This window comes from Triticum aestivum, unplaced genomic scaffold, assembly GCF_018294505.1.
Source record: "Triticum aestivum cultivar Chinese Spring unplaced genomic scaffold, IWGSC CS RefSeq v2.1 scaffold27977, whole genome shotgun sequence".
NCBI lineage: Eukaryota > Viridiplantae > Streptophyta > Magnoliopsida > Poales > Poaceae > Triticum > Triticum aestivum.
The window spans coordinates 156,551-175,944 of NW_025228057.1; the positions used below are offsets into that span (position 1 = coordinate 156,551).

The window sequence follows — 19,394 nt, forward strand, 5'->3', positions numbered from 1 at the left end:
TAATGGGTCAGATGCTATCTGTAACACTCCATGTTTTGTTCCCCCTCAACTAGTATTCCGGATAAAAGTTGTTTGCAAACTAGAGTCTCCAACTAAGCGGTATAGCTTTATATGATCGTGTTTACTTTGTTGCCTTGCATGGTTGCCTAAAACATAAGTGTAGGTTTATCTATTTGGAGGTGCGACCCAATGGTCCATTGGGCCTACATGTAGTGCAAGTTTTTTGCCAACATGTAACTCAGTGAAGGTGAACATGATATATGTATGCCAGATTTTAATTTTCTAATCATATAGAGTACCATGTTGTGTATGTTTAAACTTGCGAGACTAGGGCTAACTTGCAATATTTGGCACAAGCACAGGATATGCTAATTTGAGATAGCACTAACATGGTTATCTGAAAAATATCTAGTTCTCGCGCCAAGCAAAAATAATAGAATATTTTGTAATAAAAATAGGGAAAACGTGTAATTTGTCAACTTGACTCTTTGCGCTGATTATGATCCCTACTGGGACGTCGCTGTCAATTATGCATAGCCCAACATCAGGTCAGCTCCTGGCGCCACGAATGCAGTGCAATGCGCACGCTCAACATCACTGCGCAGCCTAGGAGTAGACATCAGGGTTTAGGAGGTAAACTAAATACAAGAACTAAACTACAACTAAGTTTTCCTAGAGCAAAACTAGCTCACAATGTTGAAAGCTCATTTTTAGTAGCTTCCTAAACTTAAGGTTAGCAGGTGACTTCTCGGTACCTGAATCTTTGACTGCAGTGTAGTAGTATAACTTTCCAATTTCCACTACGCCATAGTTAATCTGTACTACTGTGTTAAGCATAACTGAACAGAATTATATAAGCTCTTTCTGTGATACTCATTTTGAGCTTTGGAGCTTCCGGACGTGTAATGTACACTGCTCTTTCCTATACTCACTTGAGTATATTAAAAATTACTCCCAACACTGAGGAAAACAGTAAAGCAACCATGCACCTTAACACCTTACCCATGGACGCCATAATCTCGGGGCCTGATACAGCATGAAACATAATCAAAAGAACAAAAAAACGAGAAGATGAATACACACGAGATGAAAGCAACAGTCATTTGGACATGCTAGATTGGAGAGCATAAAGTAAAGGGATAATCAACCACGACATAAGTACTATTTAATCCTCTTGTTTTCATGCCAGTTGGCTAATTGCCTCCAGATATTAGATAATAAAGGGATATCAGCAAAAGAAATGATTAGCTCCGATACCATTGCATGCTACTTAGAGGACCCATGATAAACAAGCCCATGCTTTCTTCTCACAAAGACAACAACCTTCTGGATACCTGTGGAGCAATCAATGGCATTAGTCAAACAAATTTATACCATTCATTCATGAAGGTCATTAAAAGTTGTATAATCCCACAATTTCTGTAATTCAACCAGTAAACAATAGCTTCACCACTGAGGAAAATGTACCAAACACTAAACTGAATCATGTCAACATTGGTGGCAGAAAACAGCAACAGAAACAGATAAGAGCAGTATGTCATTTTGTGATGTAGTGGTACACTTTCAACTTCTACTGTTAGCATATTCCCGAGTATTTTATCTGCATTTGATCAGCAGAGGCCAGACGACCAGTGGTTCAAATACCTCCATTATAGGCAAATGCAGAACCTTCCAGCTTCCCAAATCATTTCAAATATTATTTGTTATTATGGCCCTATGAGGGGCTCATGGAGTAGAAAAGCAGAACATGTGGTTTGTAGCTCAAAGTCATACCTTTTAGAAATGTACAATCTAACAAAATGAATTATGTAAACTCATGACGTAGAAGACTCAAGCAAGGGTCATACTCATCTTATGAATTAACACTAACTTCGGGCCAAAATAGACATCGTTTTTCACACCGCACAGTGTAAGAAACAACACCTACTAATAATAGTATGTAAGGTAAAAATTGCAATTCGTCATGAATGCAGTTTTCTATGATGAATATAGTATTGTCACTTTGATCATTTGTTCAGTATAATAAAGTATCAAACATCTCTGGTGGCCAGATTGAAGAAAGTAGACTGCACACAAAGCATAATTTGCAGGTAATTTTGACCAGACAAACTATACTAGCGTGCAGTGGGTAGTCTTCAATTACATATCCAAGTTACACTGACAAGAAGGGATATGCTGAGAAAATGTTTAAGCAAACAGTTTAACACAAGAAAAATCGTCCATAAACTGCAGTAAATGCAAACAAAATGATAAGTAGCAGTAGAAGATTTAATGAATGACCTTCGAGTACTGTGAAAATCATCAGTTCACTGTTCACTAGGTACCATAACAACAAAAATTGAGCATCAATGTGGAACGGCATAACTATAAGCACATATAAATAAAAAATGTGTGAGATCTGCTCAGGTGCTGTTACTGTGGTTATTAATTACTCATGAAGAAGGAACAGCATGCAAATCACAATAGGACTTGACACAGAAATATCAACGAAAGCAATATTAGAAACCGGTAAAAGTCAAACAAGGAAATATCAATGAGGAATGGGAAAAGGAAAGTATTTCATCATGCTACTACTTAACCCAGCATTCTCATCGATGAGCAGGTACGAACATTATCACAAATAAGGAATGGGGAAGGATGCAAAATCACTGATCACCGTAGCTTGAGGGTGAGAAAAGCCCACACCAACAGAAGGAACTGTGGAGTAATGAGAACAGGAACTGAACACAAGGCGGCTGGATGGAGGGGAGGGCAAGCAAAGGAGCACTTCCAGTAGAGAAGGTTTAGAACAATCATTAAATAGAAGAGAAGGTAGGTGAGTGAGTGGGGGAGAATGAAGAGTTGTCGAGGAAAGGATCAGAAAGCAGGGCCTGGAAAAAAGATCCACGAGGGCAAACGTTGAGCAAAGGGTTGTAGAGAGAATCATGAAGCACTCTCTTGCAATTTAATACAGTGCTTGATAAATCGTAGCTATAAAGGAAAGCAATATTGTTTTAAATAGTAGTCCAGATACCTCAACTTAGATGCAGAAGACAAGCTTACCTGCTCAACCAATATCTAACAGAAGAACCATCTTTATTCATTACGCAAAAGTTCAGCTCCATTGTGTCCACCAACAGTGCCTCTTTCTGTAAGAATTAGAAATTAAACAACTCATGACATTCAAACCAAAAGCTAAATAAATACCAGGAAGCAACAACTAGATATTTAGAAAAAAACTAACGGTTGCAACTTAAACAACTCTGTTTTGATACAAAGCTGAGGATAGATAAACAAAACACAATTACTCTAAGATTGAAACAATAGTCTTAAAAAAGAATATCATAATTAATATCATAAAAATGAAGAGCATGCATACTCAAACTATTATCTGGTCAGAAGAGAAGACATGAGTTATCAAGAATTATTAATTAAGCTCTCATTCACAACATATCAGGAACAAAAATACTCACAATAGTAACCTAGCAACAAAAGTGAGAATACCTATTTGGATTTACATTATCTTTAAGTAAATTTAGCCTCAAAGATTATATAAATCCCATTTATTAGTTTTTCACTGGTATAAATGGACTTGCCACTCGCAACAGGACTTTTACAAGTGATAAAATGAAAAGTTAACCTTATATTGTAAACCAGGCCATCATTATGGATTTAATATATTAGCAAGACCACCAAAGATAACAGTATTAAATGAAATAAACATACCAAGATTTAATCTTCCAAATGTACCTATGGAGCTACCTATTAAATATTTCAATTGATTCAAGATAGCTTTTCATGTAGTAGTCTTCAACTTGAGAAAACTCTGCACCACGGCTATGCACTAACGCTAGCATTAACATAGCAATAGTGAAATTTAGTTGAACTATTACAGAACGAATATGCCAATCTCGTTGTTCCTTGTTTTACTTTATGGATATTCATATAATAAACTGATAAATAAAGTTTGCCATATCTGACTTAACCAGGAGTAGTTTTTTTTTTGCGGGTGACTTAACCAGGAGTAGTTGGTAATACTACTATAGGATGATAAAAAATTGCATATATGTTGACAAAGCTACAACGATGACAAGCTATCACAATGACTGAAATGACTGATGGCATAAAGAAAACATAAAGGACACTTAGCTATCAGTAACACATGTGAATCTGAATCATAACCATCACAAAAAACACCACCACACAATCAACAGAAAATGTGACACTAGTTAAATTTTTAGCTTAATATGAAAGGATATGAATGTCATCTATGAACCAATTATCAAAAAATAACCTGGATTTGTAACTATCATGGTGTAAAGGCATGCTGGTACCTGCAACATAGACACTTTCGAATGGATGACGGCAAGACAAGACGTCGGCTTCGAAAAGTTTCTTGAACTTCAGTGACTGAAGCTCCACCATGAAGAGGTCGACGACTGTCCACAAAAAGACCACATTATTGTACTCAGCAAACCCTGCGATCATCAGGGGCCCTCTCCCCTCCTCTGAATTCATGGAAAGTAGCTTGTGCAGTTCAATAGTTCTTTCAAGCACCCATGAAGCGACACCATCACAATCAGTGTGCCTCTTCCATAATTGGGCGTCGTAGTCTGGCAAAAACAGGAAACCAAGGCCACCACCCGCCGCCCGCATAATCGAGAAGCGGCAGTGGCTGTACTTTTTCACCGGCACCGATATCACAGCGAGGCGCTGCTTCTCCAGATCAAATTCAAGGATGCTTAAGTTCTCAGTGAGCAACCAATAAAGTGAACCCCCAACCATCACAGCAGGTTTTCCCTAACAAGCATGGCGGGGTAACCATTGGTGGAAACCTCGGTTTTGGCAGCGCTGCCGAGACAAAATCACCCCATTCGCCGGTCTCCGACGAGTAAACGCAGGCGAGCGCCCGCGTAATTTTCCTCTCGTTGTTGCCTACAAGGACCAGCTGGAAGTGGTGGATTTCTCCGGCGGCGCGAAGCACCGCCCAGCTGATGGGGGTTTTCTCCCTGAACGGCCACCCAGTGCTGGCCGCCGGTGGCGGGGTCCCAGACCAGGACCATGTTCCGCGAGGTGTCGGAGATGAGCACGAGGCCGTGGCGGCAGTCGAGGAGCCTGAAGGCCCACTCGGCGCCGCCGAGCAGCAGCGACGAGAAGCGCTCCGCGGGGACGCGGTCAGGGGGGTCCCCGACGGGCCTGAGGCGGACCGTGTTGCGCTCTCTGACGATGAAGCCGAGGAGGGGAGGGCTGCGGCGGCCGTGGCGGAGGCGGAATCGGCGGAGGAAGCGCGGGTCGGAGACGAGGCCGCGCCAGCGGGTGCAGACGAGGAAGGCGCGCGGGAGGGAGGACGGCCGCGGGGAGAGGCGGAGGAGGATCTCGGCGAGCAGGTCCTCATCGTCCAGCGGGGCCTCCGCCGGCGAGCGGGCGCGGCGGCAGGGGCTGCTGGCCGTCATCTCTCTCCGGGCGGTCATGGAATGCGGGGAGTGTGAGTGCCCGGAGAGATGTGAATGGAGGCCGAGATGGAATCGTCAAAGGGACGGGTTCGGCCCATTGCCAGCGTGAGTCGGCCCAGCGCGAAGAAATTCCTACGGCCTGCTACACCGCACAAACAGACGACACAACACGCAGTTGCAGCCCACCGGAAATCCGTCTGCCGCCGCCGCCGCCGCCGCCATGCTCCGCCTTCCCTCCACTTCTCCCATCTCCTCTCTCTGTCGCCTCGTCTCCACCGCCGCGCCGCCGCCCGTTTCCGCAAACCATGGCTTCTCCGCGGAGGACTTTCTCGGCGACACCTGCGGCATCGCCCGAGCCCAGGCCACCAGGGACTCAAAGAAACTCCCCCACCTCAAGCCGCCCACCAATTCCGACGCCGTGCTCGCCTTCCTCGGCCCTAACGTCGTCGAGCTCGCCGGCCTCGGTCTGTCCCGCCCCGAGATCGCGCGCCTGGTTTCGCTCGCCGGCGAAACCTTCCGATACAGATCCGTGGTCTTCAAGCAGCAGTACTACCTGGCCCTCTTCGGCTCCTCCGAGAATTTCCTCCAGGGGCCCTTCGGAAGATCCCAATGTCATGTTCCAGCGAGAGTGCTCACCACCAAACCCGGAGCAAGTCGCGGGAGATGATGGCAGACAAGGAACATGTAGGCGTGCCCCAAGGCTCTGGGATGTTCAGGATTGCGCTAGAGGCTGTCGCATTCCTCAGCGAGGAGAAAATCTCAGACAAAGTGGACTACCTGAAGAAGTCATTCAGGTGGTCGGATGGTGAGGTGGTCATTGATCTAAGGCTCCAATGCTGCTGAAGAAGTCTAGGGACATGCTGCAACGCAGGTTTCCTGGTCGCTGAGATGAACCGGCATACAGTGCTCCTCGGTCAGACGGTCAGTGATGTTCTATTATAGCCTGGAGGGCCGGCTAAAACCCTGGTGCTATGTTGTAAAGATCCTAAGGAAAATGGATTGTTAGATGGTGACTGGGATTTCTGTATTGTGGTCACCAGGATGGAGAACGTTTACGTAGAGAAGTACATATGCCCTCACAAGGAAGCTGCGCTGCACCTTGCTGAAGACAATGTGGCAGCTTGCGGCACCTTGCTGAAGACTCTGTGGCAGCTTGCAGAGGGTAAGTGCCAACTAATTTCAGATTTACTTGAACCAGGAATGCGCTATGAAAATTGCGAACTATGTATGGGCTGGCAAAGTTTTCACTCTGGTAACTCAGGGTTCTTTGCATGATTGGATGTTACTTATCTTTTGTAATATGGCCCTTAAGGGGTGTTTGTTTCCAGGGACTTTTTTGTGTAGGGACTAGAAAAAGTCCCTCTTAGAGACTTTTTTATCAAACGGGAGGGACTTTTTAGGGACTAAACTAGGCATTTGGGACTAAATGAAGAAGACTCTCAAGGAGAGTCTTTTTGGGACTTTTTCAACAATGCCCCTCCATGCACCCATTGGCCCGCCACCCCATGGTGTTGTTTGATTGTTATTTTTCTATATACTAGAGGCAACATGGTCATTTAATAACCTCTAGGAAGGGACTAGAGACTTTTTAGTCTCTGGAAACAAACAGGGATGGACTTTTTAGGGACTAGGGACTTTTTAGTTGGGACTAGAAAAAGTCCTAGGACTAGAGAACCAAACACGACCTTACATGCCAGTTTGGTCATTTCCAACTCTTGATGAAACTGATTCCTGAACCCGATATGTTGATGTTGTCATTCCCTAGAGAAGATCTTTGAAAATGAAGGTACATTGATATATTTGTGTTCCCGACTTACTTTGAAGATCATAGAAATTGGATGTGTGGGTGTTCCAAGTTTTAGCACCCAGAAAACCAGAAAGCAACAGAACTATCTTGTGTCGTTTTCCACTAAAAATATCAGTATAATCTGCTTGTAGGGCAAAATTTATCTAGGTTGTTCCATTTTCATTTCATTATCTTTTTGGTTCCATCATATATCAGTTAGCACTAAGTTTGCAGTTCAATGGTCAATATTTAGATTATGCTTACAAATGATATGTCAATTAGTAGTAAGTTTGCAGTCCAATGTTCAAGATATAGATTATGCATGAAAAATATTTCTAATGGGTGTTCATTTGTTGTTTGCCTTTTGATTTTTTTCTCCTTATTATGCTAAGGATTTATTACCTTTATCCTAAATACCATAGTTGACTTTACTTTAGTTGGCAAAGTTTCAAATTGAGGTAACCTATGTGGGACTAAAGGATGATCTACTGATGAATTAGTCTTCTCATATACTTCTGTAAATAATTGTCGGAATAAAATCATTGGGTGTGCCCTGAATAACAAGGAAATCCACTGAACATTGAACTTACATTTGTTGTGGGAACATATGAAGAAGAAATGGATACAGTAATTCTCCACTGGAAGCTTGAGCTGAGGCAAAAGTTATTTGTTCGTATCTGCCTATTATTCAGTGATTGCATATCTGAAACTTGCTCAGGAAACCACATATATAATATTCGGAGCAAACCTAGACATTGTGAAATTTAGGTTTAAGAATTAATTCTGCAAAGCCACAAAATCCAAAGCTATAAGTAGTTACATGACACTGACACCTTAGAACAGTTGTCCATCCTATAACATAAGAAGTGGCATTGATGTGTTTAATGATGTAATAATGTGTTTTGTCTCTGTTTAATGATGCGACAGGGTAACAATCCCCTCTACTGTTACTTAACGAAAATTGGAAATAAATTATTATCATTTCTTAAAAGGGCTCAGTCTAACCGGGCATACTAATGTATGGGAAAGACTGCTCTCTGAGATTAAGTTAATCTGAAACAAAAAAGGACACTAAGCTTATCAATATGGACACTGTCAACAGCAAGGTAGTTATATATAGTACTCTTATCTGTATACTGAAGTTTATCTATGTATGTTCGATTGCTCCATTAATTTATCCTTGGTCCTCCTGGTGCTGCCACTGAAGTAATATGTACTTGTGTTCTTTCTCTTCACTCAGGACCATATACGCTTTCTTGTGAAGTGTGAGAAACGCAGATTTGTGATTTCTCATTCTCCACACAAGGTAATGTCACCTCCTCTGATATATGAATCCTTTTTTTTTGTTAATACAACTGATGTACTTCAGCACCATGACAAATACTTTAGTTGTGTGCTAGACACTAGTAGAAAAAGGGGTTTTCGTTGGGCCTGGCCAGCCCATTAGTCCCGGTTCTGTCACGAACCGGGACCAATGGAGGCATTTGTCCCGGTTCGTGAGCCCAGGGGGCCGGCCGGGGCCTCATGCGCATTGGTCCCGGTTCGTCTGGGCCCATTTGTCCCGGTTCTTGGCACGAACCGCGACCAATGGGCCTCGCTCCTGGCCCACAACCATTGGCCCGGGACCAATGAGTTGCCTATATATACCCCATCACTGGCGAGCAGAGCACTCCACAGTGCTTTGTTTTTCGCTGGCCGGCAGGGGGAGGGCATTGGCTGCTCTAGCTCACCTCCTATGCACATGAGGTGTTCGATGAAATGTCCGAGCCACATTAGTTAAGCTTTCTCCTCTCGAAGCTCGACCTCCGAACTCCATTTTTTCCGAGATTTGTCTAGGTTTAGCGGTCCGTCACGCCCCGTCCTCGTCTTCACCGCCGTCGATCGCCCGCGCCGATCTCGTCGCCGCACCACCGTGGTGAGCCTCTTGTTCTTATCTTCTTTCTGAAAGAAAAAAAATCTTACTTTAGATAGATACTTGTCTAATTTTCTTACTTTTGACACACATAATTATATATAATGCACGCAGATGAATCGGCAATGGATATACGGTGACAGACACACCTCTGAGTACATTAAGGGCTGATACGTCTCCGTCGTATCTATAATTTTTCATTGTTCCATGCCAATATTCTACAACTTTCATATATTTTTTGGCAACTTTTTATACTATTTTTGGGACTAACATATTGATCCAGTGCCCAGTGCCAGTTCCTGTCTGTTGCATGTTTTATGTTTCGCAGAATACCCATATCAAACTGAATCCAAACCGGATAAAAACAGACGGAGCTTATTTTTGGAATATTTGGAAAATTCCGGAAGAAAAATCCACGCAAGACGGTGCCCGAGGTTGCCACGAGGCAGGGGGCGCGCCCCTGACCCTCGTGGTCCACCTGTAAGGCGGTTGATGCCCTTCTTCTGCCGCAAGAAAGCTAATTTTTGGTAAAAAATCACGGCGAAGGTTTCAGTCCAATCGGAGTTACGGATCTCCATATATATACGAAACGGTGAAAGGGCAGCAGAGGAGAACGCAGAAACAGAGAGAGACAGAGAGACAGATCCAATCTCGGAGGGGCTCTCGCCCCTCCCACGCCATGGAGACCATGGACCAGAGGGGAAACCCTTCTCCCATCTAGGGAGAAGGTCAAGGAAGAAGAAGAAGAAGGGGGCCTCTCTCCCCCTCGCTTCCGGTGGCGCCGGAACGCCGCCGGGGCCATCATCATCACCGCTAGGGCTGGGCGTTCGGTTAATATGGTTATTACGGTTCGGTTTATTTGGTTTTTTATAATTTCGGTTTTGGAGAAATGGCAACCGAAATAATCACACAGAAATTAGACACCGAACCATATTAACCAAAATATACCGGTTCGGTTTATTCGGTTAACCGGAAAACCGGAGTACATGCACCAATCAAAGCCACGACTCATGAGCAGCTGTAATGAAAGACACAACTTTGATATATGTATGTATAAATGGATAGTGAACAAAGTCTCACGCACGGACATATAACAAATAGTCTCACTTATGTAGTAGCAAAAGCAAATAGCATAGTTCTTATTTTTCTCAAACACAAGTGGAGGGAAATCAAACAAAAAGGCTATCAAATAGTTGACTGGTCACAGAAACGTGAATAAATGGGACTTCATCACAGGAACAAGACTTCAAGATCTCAGATCTGTAGTACTACTTCCATGGCTTCATACGGCGACCTTGCCGGAAACAAACATCTGAGGATTTTGTACAGTAAATTTGTTAGCACACTTGCATAGCAACGGCATGAAAAAGATGTATATTTTTGATTCTGACATCTACAAGTTGGACAAGAATAAGATCAATTCGGTCAAGAAAACAAGTGTACTGTGTATAAAACATAAGATCATGTGGAACATGAAAAGTATTATATAAGGGAGAATACATGTGATGCCTATAAGTGTGGAGCTTTCATTTGGTACCATTTTTAGGGAATTTGATACGTATTTTATATGTTTGTTTTAGACTGCTAGTTCGATTCACCACAGGACGTACTCACGTATCTAGCGGCGTCTTGGCATATGTCTAAAAATATATGGATTAGAATAAGCACATGCACTAAACCATAGACTAATAAATAATTTGTTCCATTACGCACGCAGACTGCAGATGTACACAAGAAGATCCATGGATAGAAATCATATAAATACTTGCTGATACACTAGCTCATGACAATCGCTTCATGCAAACAATACTAAAATATTCCTAGTAGTAGTAGATCAAACTAATCACTTGCATGGAGACACGTTACGTAGTGTACTAGCTACTTGTATTGAGATTTCAGAGATTGGAACTTGGAGAAGCTAACGGATGGCTTACCGCTTACGTCCGTCGCAACAAAAGGACTGCAGAACGCTGACTTGCCGGAGCCAGCTGATCGCGTGTCTAGGGTTGGAGAGGAGAGGGCGCCACCTGACGAAGGGATGGAGAGATGGGCGATGAGCCGATGATTAGGGTTTCGTGGACGTGTGAACATGGGGTGATTATATTTATTTTTGAGACAACGTGGGGTGATTATATATTTATACATTATGTAAATTAGAGGTTGTTGGGCCGAAGGATAAATGGGCTGCGCTCAGCCGCTCACATGCCATAGCCAGTCACGTACGGGGTATGAAGCTACGAGCGTACGGCCATCGTAAATAATGGCGGTTTCTTCGGTGATATCGGGTTGTGATCGCAAGAAACCGAACTTGCACCAAACACCGAATAGAAAACGAAACTGCCACCAAACCAAAAAACCATACACCGAATAAACATACAAATTGGTTAAAACGGTCTGGTTTTTCGTTTTTCGGTGTGACTGTGCCCATCACCGCGATCTACACCAACACCTCCGTCATCTTCACCAACATCTTCATCACCTTCCCCCCTCTATCTACAGCGGTCCACTCTCCCGCAACCCGCTGTACCCTCTACTTGAACATGGTGCTTTATGCTTCATATTATTATCCAATGTTGTGTTGCCATCCTATGATGTCTGAGTAGATTTTCGTTGTCCTATCGGTGGTTGATGAATTGCTATGATTGATTTAATTTGCTTGTGGTTATGTTGCTGTCCTTTGGTGCCCATCATATGAGCGCGCGCGTGGATCACACCATAGGGTTAGTTGTATGTTGATAGGACTATGTATTGGAGGGCAAGAGTGACAGAAGCTTCAACCTAGCATAGAAATTGATGCATACGGGATTGAAGGGGGACCAATATATCTTAATGCTATGGTTGGGTTTTACCTTAATGAACGTTAGTAGTTGCGGATGCTTGCTAATAGTTCCAATCATAAGTGCATAGAATTCCAAGTAAGGGATGACATGCTAGCAGTGGCCTCTCCCATATAAAACTTGCTATCGGTCTAGTAAAGTAGTCAATTGCTTAGGGACAATTTCGCAACTCCTACCACCACTTTTCCACACTCGCCATATTACTTTATTGCTTCCTTATCTAAACAACCCCTAGTTTTTATTTACGCTCTCTTTATATTCTTGCAAACCTATCCGAAAACACCTACAAAGTACTTCTCGTTTCATACTTGTTCTAGGTAAAGCGAACGTTAAGCGTGCGTAGAGTTGTATCGGTGGTCGATAGATCTTGAGGGAATATGTGTTCTACCTTTAGCTCCTCGTTGGGTTCGACACTCTTACTTATCGAAAGAGGCTACAATTGATCCCCTATACTTGTGGGTTATCAAGACCTTTTTCTGGCGCCGTTGCCGGAGAGCAATAGCGTGGGGTGAATATTCTCGTCTGTGCTTGTTTGCTTTATCACTAAGTAATTTTTATTTGCTGTTCTTAGTTGTTTCCTATCTTTAGTTATGGGTAGGAAACGCAAAATACCAAAAAAATTAGTTGTACCTACTGAACTAATGGTTGAAGAACCACTCAAAATCTATCACACTCCTGAAGCTTATTACTTGGATCATCTTCGATCCCTATGTGCTCGTGCTGAAACCCCAACTAGCTTAGTTGAGGGCAAATCTTTAGATGAGCATGCTTGTTATGTGCGACACCGAATATCTGAAAAGGGGGAAATTTTACTGGGTCAAATTCATCGTTTGCAATGCTATGCTTGGAATTTATGCTATATTTATGATGTTACTTGTTGTTCTGAAAACCCTAAGAAACACCTTCCCTACCAATGTGAGCTTATTGATAATGGAATCTTATCTTCGTATGCTAAGGGTGTTTGTAATTACTATGATGTTCAACAAATTGAAGAATTTGTTGCTTTTAAGGGTGCTTATGAAATTGCTTCTTTGATTGAAACGTATGGTGCTACTCTTTACAAGTCTGAAAATTTTGCCATACTTAAATATTGCTATGATAATTATGCTTCTAATGCCTATGTTGAACCATATATTGAGGACTACCCCGCTGTCCAAGAAGAGACTAATATTTTGCAGGAATCTATGGAAGAAGAAGTTGATGAAACTGTGAGCTCATTGGATGAAAAAGATGAGGAGGAGAGCGAAAAACAAAAGGAGGAAGAGCGGATTGATCACCCGTGCCCACCTTCTAATGAGAGTAACTCTTCAACTCATACATTGTTTAATTCCCCTTCGTGCTTACCGAAGGATGATTGTTATGATGACTATTATGATCTCATTGATTCTCTTGAAATATCCCTTTTTGATGATGCTTGCTATGCTTGTGGCCAAGATGCCAATATGAATTATGCTTATGGAGATGAACTTGCTATAGTTCCTTATGTTAAACATGAAATTGTTGCTATTGCACCCACACATGATAGTCCTATTATCTTTTTGAATTCTCCAAACTACACTATATCGGAGAAGTTCGCCCTTATTAAGGATTATATTGATGGGTTGCCTCTTACTACTACACATGATGATTTTAATAGATATAATATGCATGTGCTTGCTGCTCCTACTTGCAATTATTATGAGAGAGGAACTATATCTCCACCTCTCTATGTTCCCAACACGTTAAAATTGCAAGAAACTGCTTATACTATGCATTGACCTTTACTATGTGTGCATGAATTGTTCTTTTATGACATGCCGATGCATAGGAAGAGAGTTAGATTTCGTCATTACATGATATATGTTACTTTGTGCTCACTACTAAATTACAAATCATTGCTAATTAAAATTGGCTTTGATATACCTTGGGATCCGGGTGGATTCACTACTTGAGCACTATATGCCTAGCTTAATGGCTTTAAAGAAAGCGCTGCCAGGGAGACAACCCGGAAGTTTTAGAGAGTCATTTATTTCTGTTGCGTGCTTTCATATAGTTTAAAAACAACAAAAATAAAGAGGGGAACCCAAAACTTTTTCAAAAAGGAAAGTGAAAGTGAGAAAGACAAGCATTGTTGAAGTGGGAGAGCTCCTTGAACTTTGTTCGTGCTCACGGCAACTTTGTGAATCTTGATTACAGAAACTTTTCAACAAAAATAATTATCCCCTTGTACAATTCCATTGTATTATAAAAATAATGTGCCAAGGTTTGCCTTTAGGATGTTTACAATGCTTTTTGGTTTGTGCGGTGCAGGACAGAAACTTTGGCTGTAGTGCGTGAATTTTAATTTTTTTTACTGGAACGTCAAATGGTTCTGATTCTTTTTGAACTGTCTTGCTGTACAAATTGTTTATTTTTCCTAATTTTGGCAGAATTTTTCAAGTACCAGAAGTATAGTGAATGTTCAGATTATTACAGACTGTTCTGTTTTAGACAGATTCTGTTTTTGATGCATAGTTTGCTTGTTTTGATGAAACTATCGATTCATATCAGTGGATTAAGCCATGAAAAAGTTATATTACAGTAGACACAATGCAAAAACAAAATATGAATTGGTTTGCAACAGTACTTAGAGTAGTGATTTGTTTTGTTATACTAACGGATCTTACCGAGTTTTCTGTTGAATTTTTGTGTGGATGAAGTGTTCGATGATCGAGAAGGTCTCGATGTGAGAAGAAGGAAGAGAGGAAAGAGCTCAATCTTGGGGATGCCCAAGGCACCCCAAGTAAATATTCAAGGAGACTCAAGCGTCTAAGCTTGAGTCTTAGAGCGTCTTTTGCATTTAGTTTTCGGATTCGTTTCGTTCATGCGATATGTGCAATCTTAGAGCGTCTTTTGCATTTAGTTTTCACTTTTCTTTTATGCACCATGCTGGTATGAGATAGTCCTTGGTTGATTTATAGAATGCTCATTGCACTTCACTTATATCTTTTGAGTATGGCTTTATAGAATGCTTCATGTGCTTCACTTATATCATTTGAAGCTTGGATTGTCTGTTTCTCTTTTTATAGAAAACCGCCATTTGTAGAATGCTCTTTTGCTTCACTTATATTTGTTAGAGCATGGGCATATCTTTTGTAGAAAGAATTAAACTCTCTTGCTTCACTTATATCTATTTAGAGAGATGACAGGAACTGGTCATTCACATGGTTAGTCATAAAATCCTACATAAAACTTGTAGATCACTGAATATGATATGTTTGATTCCTTGCAATAGTTTTGCGATATAAAGATGGTGATATTAGAGTCATGCTAGTGGGTAGTTGTGGATTGTAGAAATACTTGTGTTGAGGTTTGTGATTCCCGTAGCATGCACGTATGGTGAACCGTTATGTAACGAAGTCGGAGCATGAGGTACTTATTGATTGTCTTCCTTATGAGTGGCGGTCGGGGACGAGCGATGGTCTTTTCCTACCAATCTATCCCCCTAGGGGCATGCGTAGTAGTACTTTGCTTCGAGGGCTAATAAAATTTTGCAATAAGTATATGAGTTCTTTATGACTAATGTTGAGTCCATGGATTATACACACTCTCACCCTTCCATCATTGCTAGCCTCTTCGGTACCGTGCATTGCCCTTTCTCACCTCGAGAGTTGGTGCAAACTTCGCCGGTGCATCCAAACCCCGTGATACGATACGCTCTGTCACACATAAACCTCATTATATCTTCCTCAAAACAGCCACCATACCTACCTATCATGGCATTTCCATAGCCATTCCGAGATATATTGCCATGCAACTTCCATCATCATCATATACATGACTTGAGCATTTATTGTCATATTGCTTTGCATGATCGTAAGATAGCTAGCATGATGTTTTCATGGCTTGTCCGTTTTTTGATGTCATTGCTACGCTAGATCATTGCACATCCCGGTACACCGCCGGAGGCATTCATATAGAGTCATATCTTTGTTATCGAGTTGTAATATTGAGTTGTAAGTAAATAAAAGTGTGATGATCATCATTATTAGAGCATTGCCCCATTCAAAAAAAAAAGAGGCCAAAGAAGCCTAAATAAAAAAAAGGGGGGCCAAAGAAGCCCGCAAAAAAGAGAAAAAAAGAAAAAAGAAGAAAAAGGGGCAATATTACTATCCTTTTACCACACTTGTGCTTCAAAGTAGCACCATGTTCTTCATATAGAGAGTCTCTTGAGTTATCACTTTCATATACTAGTGGGAATCTTCATTATAGAACTTGGCTTGTATATTCCAACGATGGGCTTCCTCAAATGCCCTAGGTCTTCATGAGCAAGCAAGTTGGATGCACACCCACATAGTTTCAGTTTGAGCTTTCATACACTTATAGCTCTAGTGCATCCGTTGCATGGCAATCCCTACTCCTCACATTGACATCAATTGATGGGCATCTCCATAGCCCGTTGATTAGCCGCATCGATGTGAGACTTTCTCCTTTTTTGTCTTCTCCACATAACCCCCATCATCATATTCTATTCCACCTATAGTGCTATGTCCAAGGCTTGCGCTCATGTATTGCGTGAGGGTTGAAAATGCTGAAGCGCGTTAAAAAGTATGAACCAATTGCTCGGCTTGTCATCGGGGTTGTACATGATGTAAATATTTTGTGTGGTGAAGATGGAGCATAGCCAGACTATATGATTTTGTAGGGATAACTTTCTTTGGCCGTGTTATTTTGAAAAGACATGATTGCTTTATTAGTAGACTTGAAGTATTATTTCTTTTATGTCAAATGATAGACTATTGCTTTGAATCACTCGTGTCTTAATATTCATGCCATGATTAGACATATGATCAAGATTATGCTAGGTAGCATTCCACATCAAAAATTATCTTTTTTATCATTTACCTACTCGAGGACGAGCAGGAATTAAGCTTGAGGATGCTGATACGTCTCCGTCGTATCTATAATTTTTGATTGTTCCATGCCAATATTCTACAACTTTCATATACTTTTTGGCAACTTTTTATACTATTTTTGGGACTAACATATTGATCCAGTGCCCAGTGCCAGTTCCCTGTCTGTTGCATGTTTTATGTTTCGCAGAATATCCATATCAAACGAAATCCAAACGGGATAAAAACGGACGGAGCTTATTTTTGGAATATTTGGAAAATTCCGGAAGAAAAATCCACGCGAGACGGTGCCCGAGGTGGCCACGAGGCAGGGGGCGCGCCTGCCCCCCTGGGCGCGCCCCTGGCCCTCGTGGTCCACCCGTAAGTCGGTTGATTCCCTTCTTCGGCCGCAAGAAAGTTAATTTTTGGTAAAAAATCATGGCGAAGGTTTCAGTCCAATCGGAGTTACGGATCTCCATATATATACGAAATGGTGAAAGGGCAGCAGAGGAGAACGCAGAAACAGAGAGAGACAGAGAGACAGATCCAATCTCGGAGGGGCTCTCGCCCCTCCCACGCCATGGAGACCATGGAACAGAGGGAAAACCCTTCTCCCATCTAGGGAGAAGGTCAAGGAAGAAGAAGAAGAAGAAGGGGGGCTCTCTCCCCCTCGCTTCCGGTGGCGCCGGAACGCCGCCGGGGCCATCATCATCACCGCGATCTACACCAACACCTCCGTCATCTTCACCAACATCTCCATCACCTTCCCCCTCTATCTACAGCGGTCCACTCTCCCACAACCCGCTGTACCCTCTACTTGAACATGGTGCTTTATGCTTCATATTATTATCCAATGATGTGTTGCCATCCTATGATGTCTGAGTAGATTTTCGTTGTCCTATCGGTGGTTGATGAATTGCTATGATTGATTTTAATTTGCTTGTGGTTATGTTGCTGTCCTTTGGTGCCCATCGTATGAGCGCGCGCGTGGATCACACCATAGGGTTAGTTGTATGTTGATAGGACTATGTATTGGAGGGCAAGAGTGACAGAAGCTTCAACCTAGCATAGAAATTGATGCATACGGGATTGAAGGGGGACCAATATATCTTCATGCTATGGTTGGGTTTTACCTTAATGAACGTTAGTAGTTGCGGATGCTTGCTAATAGTTCCAATCATAAGTGCATAGAATTCCAAGTAAGGGATGACATGCTAGCAAGTGGCCTCTCCCACATAAAACTTGCTATCAGTCTAGTAAAGTAGTCAATTGCTTAGGGACAATTTCGCAACTCCTACCACCACTTTTCCACACTCGCCATATTACTTTATTGCTTCCTTATCTATACAGCCCCTAGTTTTTATTTACGCTCTCTTTATATTCTTGCAAACCTATCCGAAAACACCTACAAAGTACTTCTCCTTTCATACTTGTTCTAGGTAAAGCAAACGTTAAGCGTGAGTAGAGTTTTATCGGTGGTCGATAGAACTTGAGGGAATTTTTTTTCTACATTTAGCTCCTCGTTGGGTTCGACACTCTTACTTATCGAAAGAGGCTACAATTGATCCCCTATACTTGTGGGTTATTAAGGGCGTGCATAATGATATTGAAGAAGAAGCTTCCAAAGGATAACGAATTGCCCGATAGTACATACGCAGCAAAGAAGGTCGTATGCCCTCTAGTATTGGAGGTGGAGAAGATACATGCATGCCCTAATGACTGCATCCTCTACCGCGGTGCGTACAAGGATTTGAACGCATGCCCGGTATGCGGTGCATTGCGGTATAAGATCAGACGAGATGACCCTGGTGATGTTGGGGGCGAGCCTCGCAGGAAGAGGGTTCCTGCGAAGGTGATGTGGTATGCTCCTATAATACCATGGTTGAAACGACTGTTCAGAAACAGAGAGCATGCCAAGTTGATGCGATGGCACAGTGAGGACCGTAAGAAAGACGGGAAGTTGAGAGCACCCGCTGACGGGTCGCAGTGGAGAAAAATCAAGAGAAAGTTCTGGGCTGAGTTTGCAAGTGACCCAAGGAACGTATGGTTTTCTTTAAGCGTGGATGGCATTAATCCTTTCGGGGAGCAGAGCAGCAATCACAGCACCTGGCCTGTGACTCTATGTATGTATAACCTTCCTCCTTGGATGTGCATGAAGCGGAAGTTCATTATGATGTCAATTCTCATCCAAGGCCCTAAGCAACCCGGCAACGACATTGATGTGTACCTAAGGCCATTAGTTGAAGAACTCTTACAGCTGTGGAATGGAACAGGTGTACGTGCGTGGGATGAGCACATGGGGAAGAATTTGACCTAAAGGCGTTGCTGTTCGTGACCATCAATGATTGGCCCGCTCTCAGTAACCTTTCAGGACAGACAAACAAGGGATATCACGCATGCACGCACTGTTTAGCTGACACCGAAAGTATGTACCTGGACAGATGCAGGAAGAATGTGTACCAAGGCCATCGTCGATTTCTCCCGACCATCAATGTCGAAAGAAAGGCAAGCATTTCAAAGGCGAGGCAGATCACTGGAAGAAGCCCGCCATGCGTACCGGTGATCACGTACTTGCTA

General features: G+C 42.4%; 1 protein-coding gene and 1 long non-coding RNA gene across 2 annotated transcripts; both read right to left on the reverse strand.

Moving 5' to 3' along the window:
* Positions 1-1,087: 1,087 nt before the first annotated feature.
* Positions 1,088-5,482, reverse strand: LOC123172971 (putative F-box/kelch-repeat protein At3g17280). Its single transcript, XM_044589847.1, has 3 exons — positions 4,314-5,482; positions 3,043-3,128; positions 1,088-1,334 (listed from the first exon to the last, which is right to left on the reverse strand). Exon 1 carries the CDS (start codon positions 5,448-5,450, stop codon positions 4,845-4,847), a length of 606 nt encoding a protein of 201 aa, XP_044445782.1. The 5' UTR covers positions 5,451-5,482; the 3' UTR covers positions 1,088-1,334; positions 3,043-3,128; positions 4,314-4,844.
* Positions 5,483-10,219: 4,737 nt separating this feature from the next.
* Positions 10,220-11,216, reverse strand: LOC123172961 (uncharacterized). The gene is made up of 2 exons (XR_006485786.1): positions 11,065-11,216; positions 10,220-10,442 (listed from the first exon to the last, which is right to left on the reverse strand). It is a non-coding gene; the product is annotated as an uncharacterized lncRNA (long non-coding RNA).
* Positions 11,217-19,394: the final 8,178 nt, after the last annotated feature.

What these genes read in the sequence shown, in the direction of transcription:
- LOC123172971 (XM_044589847.1), bottom strand. Translation starts at nt 5,450, where the DNA reads ATGACCGCCCGGAGAGAGATGACGGCCAGCAGCCCCTGCCGCCGCGCC.